General features: G+C 41.1%; 1 protein-coding gene across 1 annotated transcript in view; it reads right to left on the bottom strand.

Moving 5' to 3' along the window:
• Positions 1–8,275: 8,275 nt before the first annotated feature.
• pou3f1 (POU class 3 homeobox 1) overlaps positions 8,276–8,685 on the bottom strand; it is a 1,131-nt gene continuing 721 nt past the window's right edge. The window contains exon 1 of the mRNA XM_061081883.1: positions 8,276–8,685. This exon is cut by the window's right edge and continues 721 nt beyond it. Within this exon, the coding sequence (XP_060937866.1) occupies positions 8,276–8,685 (410 nt within the window).

Below are 8,685 nucleotides of genomic sequence, written 5' to 3'. Positions count from 1 at the left end.
GGTGTACGCTCCCAGATCGTAGTGAGGCGAGAGCAACACAGAGTGTGTAACATCCCCTCTACTTCCCCTAGACACACACACGTGCACACACATGCACGTAGAGACAGACACACACACACGGCAGCAGTCTTGGAGTATCTCTCAGAAGTGTGCTGATTAGGCCTAAGACTGGGGACTGCTTTGCCTAATCATATCGCTGCATCCAAATCATCTGTGTACATTTCTAATTACACAGTGGCAGGCGGTGTCCTTGAGTACAGTGGCAGGTCTCCATTTCATCTCTGCGCTGCGTCTACTCCGCCCCACAACCACCAGCACCAGCAGCTTTTTTTTCTCTTCCTCCTCTCCTCCTCTCCTCCCTCCTCCATCCTTATTTATTTATTTCCATCAGCCTTATCTTTGTTGTTGTTACGGCTGACTGTGCGCTGAGCAGCAGCAATCATTTGCCTCCCGATCTCCGTCTCTTCTGAACTCGGCGTCGCAGGGCAGAGCCGACTGTCGGGGGGGGGGGGGGCGGCCGGATCATCTTTGATGATCTTTTTATTGTCCGGCTCCAATTTGCTGGGGTTCACAATAATGTATCCGTTCAGGCATGCACAATGTGAAGGACCGGTCATGGGCAAAGGATGAAAAGTAAAGTAAATGTTTTGTGTTTGCTGCGACACAAACTTTCTTTTGTACACTGCCAACATGTCTCTGTGAGGATCCTTTGCTTTCCGGTCCTACATTGTCCATATGTCTCCTTAACAATAAATAGAAAAAAATAAAAATTAATCTTTCTTCTGCTGTGCCCATACATATGAACCCTGAATGGTCATGTTTTTTGAATATCCTTTATGGAAAGAAGGCCCTGAGCATCTCGGTGTGTTCCAGGGTTAGATGACCTTCCTACTGTTTACCAGTGTGTGTCTCTTTACTGCAAGACCTTGTCTTTTCTTTTCCTCCCCTCTTCTCCACAGTAAACCTTGTTATTGAAGTCAGGAGGCACTGCGGTGCCTTTACTACAGTTGACAAAAGCCAGGCTTGAAGGTGAAAAGAGGAGACAACCTTTAACACGGGACTGCCATGTCCTTTTAGGCGCAACAATTAACTTTGCAACCTTGTGCAGTAGTAGTCTAAAAGGCCTCCTCGGCAGCTGCGCTGTGTGATTTCACATGTCGTGAGATCCTGAAAGAACCAAAGAAAATAAATATAATAAATAAAACCGTTATTAATATTGCTTTGTTTGGTTAGTGTGCTACCCTGAGCACATTTCCTTGGGCTCTTTGCGAGCTTTTGTCAGACATCCTACAAAATAAAAGCAGTAGAGATGATTGTACTTACTAAGCCTATTCCCACTGTGTATAATCATCTGCTGAGGTTGTCACAGCCATTGTTTAACGCCAACCAGCCCACTGAATCTGTAGTAATTGCTGCCGCTGAATGGCTCTAAAGTATGAGCCTCTCTCATTGTATGCCACCAGCGGTAACATCTATGTGCTGCTGCCTGCAGGCGAGTTCCTGAGATATTAGTTCTCCACTCTCAGAACTGTTAGTCACACTGACAGACACCTGAGGCGATATGAAATGTCCCTCAAAGCCATGAAAGAGGGAGACGGGCTACTTCTCTTCTTCAAAACCTGCGAGTGAGGAGCAAAGAGATGCAGAAGGGAGGGGAGAGGAACTTTCTAAAGCTGCACTTATACCCCTTCGCATATGGGGGCCATAGCTCGGAGTAGACATGAAGGGGGAACCCATATAGCTACAAGGCCCGGTATCATAAATAACACAAGACTTCTCTCCCTTCTCCGTCTCCTCCAGTTCACTGCTGGAGTGTTTCATATGGTAACTAGGTGTTCACTGTGTGGCCACATTGTTGCCAATCTTTCAAGATGCTCAGAGGAGGAAACCTTGAGGTAGGGGAAGAGAAGGAATTTTTGATGAAAAAATGCATTATTCTGTTCTTTTCCCAGTCCCCACCCCGCCTTTCTCTGCCACTCACTGTGGGAGCGGAGTATTTATTACATAAACGGTAGGAAAAAGAACTCGGGTAGAGAAAGAGGAAGTAATAGAGAGTAAGAAAAGCTACAGGCTCTTTCACCCGTCAGGTTACAAACGTGGGTTACATGGAGGAATGAGTAGATTTCTCTCCTCCACTCTCCGGCCTACAGACTAGTATGATCTGTATTACCTCACTGCAGTTTCTTCAATGTCAATTGTATTCAAGTATTACCTGCCATTAAATCAAAAGGTGTGCAGCTTTGTATGGCTCCTTAACACAATGTAAACTAGAATGGATAACAAGAGTGAATACCTCAATTAACCTCCATCAAATTGCACATACTCATAGAAATCACTTCTCTAAATATTCTCTCATATTCAGGATCCATTTGTGAAAATGCCAAAAAACACCTTATCTTGCAACGTTACAGAAAGGGAAAAACCATTCACTTAACCAAAGCTTGATGGTTTCTTCCTTGACGCTTATCACATTCTTCCACCAAGATTTGTGGTAATGGGTCAAGTAGTTTTTGTTTAATCTTGCTTACAAACAAACATATGCACAGAGGTGAAAACATAACCTCTTTATCGTATTTTGTCAAACTACCTGTCGCATCAAGTTAAAGAAGCTCATGCTTTACTTCTTTTTATTTTGCCTTGATAGGACAGATATTGTTTTTTTTAGAATATGAACTTGTTGGGGTATTTTCACATCCTTTGGAATAATAAGGGCTTTGGTGTAGGTGCTCTTCGGCTCTTTTACAAAAAGTAAGAGGATTGTGCTGTTAAATGACAGATGAAAACACAGTTGAGCTGGAGATGGATGGCTGACAACAGAAGGTAGATTTCCCAACCTAACAACCCAAACCCTGCTCCTACAAATGTCTTATTATTTGCCCACGAGGCAGTGATAAATGATTATTAAACATCAACACATTAACAATATGAAACCCCTTTAAATGATGAGCAAGTGGATCCCGAACTCTATACGCTTCTCTGCCTGTAAGCAGCTTGGCTCGTACACAACGAGGATGTGGAAACTCAAGATTCCCGACCGAGTACATTATTCAGCCGCTCCTATTATTTTCCATAATTGCCAGCATTGTAGTGGTGTTTGTAATGTCATTAATAGCAAGCGTTGGCGTATAATGCGCTTAATGTTATTTATCTGTTGGCACATAGCTTGATGCTGCTAATCCTCATTCATTTGCTGTGGATCAATGCAAATCCGCTAGTGTGAGTGAAATCCCCCCTCCCCCTCCCGCAGCCCATGGTTCCTAATGTATTTTCCCACCATTAACCAGCCATAATCCCTGCTAATCATCACTAATCCACATCTCCTGTGTGTGACGATACTTCCCTGATGAAGGAGGCATCGGTGTTCGCCGGCGCCCTGGCTGTGCCGAGGCTGCAGCTCCTCCGCGGGTGCTGCCCAGGGCCCACTCGGTGCAGGAGAGAGGTCTGCAGAGAGGAGAAGAGGAGCAGAGGAGGAGAGGGTGAACTGTGGTGATTTGTAGGTCAAATAGCTGGGTTTTGCTGTTTAGTGATGAGTTCTCCTCATGTTTTATTGATTTATCGGCATAATGGAGGTTGTGTCCCTCCATACGGACCAGAATAAAAATTGCATATCATCAAGAAACAACAGTTGGTAGCAGTCACCATGATCTCTCATGTCTGGTCAACTGTGGACTCCTTCTGTTTCACCAGCTATGTCACTGCGGAGGCCTCTGTTTTCACACTGCAGTTCATACATGACCCTTAAAGGTGCTCAGAGCCTGTTTCTAACAAGGAGGTTTGATCCCTGACTGAGTCACATTTAAAACTTTTTAAAAATGGGATGTAATGTATTTTCTGCTTGTACTGTCTAGTGAAGGAGGAACCGGGCTGAGTGTACGTCAGAGAAACAACAGTTTACATCCTAAAGTGTTGCACACACATATCATCACCTTCATATGTGACATGACAAAGAAAGCGTTCTGCCCTGTAAAGTTTCTACAAAGGTTTCAAATGTACTTTCCTCATACAAAGTGAACGGCTGTTTCTCACAGGCCGATGTGAAAAACGTTCCAAAAAAACATGCAGCAAATCATGCAAAACATGAACACAATATACAACAGAAACACAGAACAACCACCGATGAAGAGAGGTGTTGCAAGCTACTGCTAGAAATTAAGGTGTTGTGTATACGTATATATGTAAACACAGTAAGAACCAGCCAAGATGGCAGAATAACTAATTTAATGGCTTTAAAAAAAACACAAGATATAACAAAACACTATGTGGAAATCGTCAATCTATAAAATAATAATATTAACAAACATTTTACAAAGTACTTTACATGGTAGAATCAGGATTAGAACAACTCCGGTCTAAGGTAAATACGAACAGGACATAAAATAATGCAGAGATCAAATATCAAAATACAGCATTAAACCAAGAAAGCTGTCAACACATGAAAAGTGTTTTAGATAAAGATGTTTTTTAGAAGTGACTTAAAAGATGTCACTTATTCTGCAAGCGTCAGAACTGATGAGGATCCGAGGCTCCGGGATTCAGTCGGTAGTGATTCTGTGTCACTAACTGTAAGAACAATGGTGGATAGATGAGAGAATAATGCTGGTTAGACTAAGTGAAGCTGTGTGTGGTAGCAGGATGACATTGATGATGAATGTTAATATTATTATTATTATTATTATTATAGCTCATTTCTGTCAAACTCTCTGAGGTCGAGCTTTTGCAGTGCCCAGGTTTGGCCAGCTGGGGGCGCCTGTGACTCGCTCTTCTCTCGGACTGTGTGCTCCTTCACCTCCGCTTCCTCAGTGAGATCACCTCTGCACAGCTTCTTCATTTTTCATTTTCACTTTCACATCACCGCAACTATAAAGTCCCACGCAGAGATCCGACGGACCTGCGCAGTGTTTTTGTGTATATTGCGCACAGTTTTTCTTTTAACGCATATCGCTGATGTAGATATAAAAAATCAACTTTAAAATTTAATAAAGATTACGCGAATGGGAGGAAAACATTTCGTGCGTGTTGTTTTTTATTGCAAGTAAAGATGTGCACGGTTTTATTAAATGTATAAGCAGCAGAACAAACGTCTTGACTTGGAGTTTTCTATAGAAACTGAACGACACCTCCAACTTTTTCCTTTTCATCGGGTTCATGTTTGACGCTTTGATTCAGAAAGTGGCTTCATGAAAAATACACTTGCGTGTGGTCGCTGTAGCTATTAGACAAAACCTGATAATTAAAGTAAATTCTGACAAGTTGACGCTTTCTTCTACAAACTCAGACTCTGAAACGTTGTGGTCGCGGAAGAAGATTTTCCTGTTGCTCTCTGAATTTTTCTTTTATATATAAAAAACATTTTTTTACTATTTACTAATAAAACCGTGAAGATGGAGGTTAAAATAATAAATGGGCCTAATGATCCTTCACGGATATTCTCCATGAAATCAAACTGTGTTTCATATGTAGATATAGAAACAATAAAACAACCGCTTGTGGCCCGTGATGCGAGGAACACAACAAAAACTTTAAGTTGAAAACTGCCCTAAAAAAATGTGGATTTAGAGAAACTGTTATAAAAATAGTTTCGCTGTGAATCAGGCCTTTATTTTTCCCTCTGAACTTCCGGGCCTGCTCCTCTCGGTTATTTCTCCTCCTCTATCTTTAGAAGAAGAGGCGGTTTTGTGGCCTGCAGGAGTTTCTGCTTCCACAGATTTTCCTTATTTTAATCGCTCAGACGATGACAAGTGATGCTCGCTGGTTTATATAAGGAGCATTAAATACATCTCTCCTCGTGATAATAATAAAATATTAAATAAGCAATAAGGCGATAATAAGCAGTCAATGAAAAGACAATACTTTCGTTGTTAATATTGCACAATTTAATACTGCGATTACACAAAGATGTGAACAACGTCAGAGACTGTGTGAACTTAGCCTGAGGTAAAATCCTGTTGTCTACTTCCCTTAACAGCACATGTACACAGCTTCTGATTTGAAACGACCCCCTGTTACATAACGAACCACTGCTATGTCCACTGAACACACGGTGCGCTCACTGAACACCATCTATCACCATCATCTTCATCATCTTCATCCTGTGTGTGTGCTGCTGCTGCCACTAACACACACACACACGCACGCACACACGCACACATACACACACACACAGCAACACACTGCAGGACGAGCGGGTTTGGATCTTAATGAAGACAAAAGACCATTTCTTGTATATATGTTTTATGTAAGTAATAAAATATTACTATAACATAAATATAAATGTGACTTTGCAGTCTACATTTAGCAATCAACATACAACCAATGTAGTAAACAAAAAGGAAAATAAGAACATACTGAAGTCCACTGCAACATAACCATTAACAGAGCTGAACAAAAAAGCTCCAAACACGTTTAAGAAATAAATATATATATATATAAATGGTCAGATTCATAAATGAAATCATATTAAAATATCTTCTTGGAATTAGTAAGTGTACAAAACTGCCCGGAAAGAAACAAAACAAAACAAAAACAATATCTCAGGACAAATACAAGTTTACATATTGGACATATTTACATATTGGAAATAATCCTGGCAACATTTTCTCTAAAATCTTCTTTTTTTTTTCATTATTATTATTATTTTTTCTTGGAAAAAAAAAAGTTTCCCTCATCTTGTATTGAGTAGCACTGCTGTAGGCTTTTTGGACTGGTCCAACATTGAGAAATGACACACAACGCATGAGAGTTTTCAGATTTCCTTTCAGGACAGAAGAAAAAAATAAATATATCGAAAGTACGTCCCTTCATTGCTTTCCCTCCAGGAATTATTATTATTATTATTGTTGTTTTCTTATCTCCGAATCCAGCGTGTTATTATAATACAATGAGTATATGGGACAAAGGAAAAAACGGTGTGGTAGTAACCAGATTTAAAACATATATTTAAAAAAAAATAAAGAAACCACAGAGGAACGTAAATCATGTACAGGCGTGATATTCCGACGTGGGGGCACTGAAGTTACCTGAGTTATTATTACTTTTCATTTCGTATGTGACCAATCTCTGTTGAAATGTCTGGGAACAACAGGGCTGAGGAGGCAGTGAGCAGTGTGCGCTCGGTGGTGACAGCCAGGGACCTGTAAACATGCTGGGCTCTTATTGTGTTGAAGCTCCACACACTATTTCTATCAACTAACGCAGAGAAATTAAAATTGCAATAATAATAATATTAACAAAAGAAGAATAAGTGCTCCATGCAAAGGAAAACAATGACACAACCCTCAAAAGAAAACAAGAAATGCCTGTTGCCCCTTTTTCTTTTTAGCGTCTGGTGCTTGTTTTGCAAATTTCGACGTGATGAGCTGCAAAGCTTTAAATATTATTTTTTTTAAGGCATGCAGTCAGAACTCAGACGTCCTGGTGCACTGGACATTTTTTCTGAAATACATTAAAAAGTATGAGTCTTTTCTCTTTTCTTTTTTTTGTTGTTCGGGTGCCACTGCTCCTCCACCAGCTGAGTGAACAGAACAAATATGAAAAGAAGCTGCTCTGACGAGTCCCAGCGAAATCAAGACAGAAGTGACAGACAGTTCTGCAGAAAGAGGTTAAACAACATATCTCCAAAGCAACAACATCAACAACAACAACAAATGAAAAAAAAAATACCACACTTCATAGAACAAAGAAAGTATACACCGATATTCGGGGAAATCTGGTTGATCAGTTTTCAGGCTGAAAAAGCAAAAGCGTTGTTCGTTCAGTGTTTTCAGCTCCAGTGTTGATGGTTGTGTGTTTTCTCAGGAAACCACGTCGCTGTGGTGAGTTCAGTTCACACAAGTGATGATGGCCTCGGTTGACTCATTTCATGGAACAGCCATTTGGGGAATCGAATTTGTACTCGTCACCTCCATATAATTTTGGTAAATAAAGATCTTTGTTTAAATGCGCACAGAATCAATAATAGCGAACCTTTTTTTTTTTTTTTTTTTTTTTTACTCATTTTCTTTTACCTCATGATTTTTCATATTTCCCCCCCCCCCCCTTCCTCTTCTCATCTATTTGTCAAGACGATCTCGAAAATACTAAAGGGCAACAAAAATTAAAAAATAAAAACTCATCTGTTCAACTTTCCCCATGTCTCTTTTTCTCGCTGGAAAAAAGAAAAAAAAAAGAAAAGCCAAACTTAAATACTGTAAACTCCATAGTCCCCCTCTTTTTTTTTGTGTGTGTTTCCTCTTTTCTATCCCCCCGGCGGAGATGCTCGGATTGTTCATGAAAACAGTCACTGCACAGGACTCTGTAGTGTGCGGTGTAGAGGAGGGGTCTCTGCTTGGGAATATACGTCCTCCATATTCGGGTGAGGGACCCCCACTGGTGTCATTCTTTTCTCTTTTTGTCTTCTGTTGCAAAACCAAACGCGCACAACCTCTTTCTCCAGCTGCAGAGTGCCGGCTAAACTGGTGATTTCGTGAGCAGATGGCTTTGGGCATTTTAAGAAGTGGTTCTCCAGCGCCCCTTTCACCCCCACTTCGATGGAGGTCCTCTTCTTTCGTTTCCTGCCCTGCGCCGCAATCTTGTCCAAATTGGTGGGACTGCCGGTGTTCGAGTCCGTCTCCTCCAGCCACTTGTTTAGCAGCGGCTTAAGTTTGCACATGTTCTTGAAGCTGAGCTGCAGCGCCTCGAACCTGCAGA

This window comes from Limanda limanda, chromosome 11 (genome assembly GCF_963576545.1).
Source record: "Limanda limanda chromosome 11, fLimLim1.1, whole genome shotgun sequence".
NCBI classification, from domain to species: Eukaryota; Metazoa; Chordata; class Actinopteri; order Pleuronectiformes; family Pleuronectidae; genus Limanda; species Limanda limanda.
The sequence above is the reverse complement of the archived record's forward strand: the minus strand, read 5'-3'. Positions and strand labels throughout refer to the sequence as shown.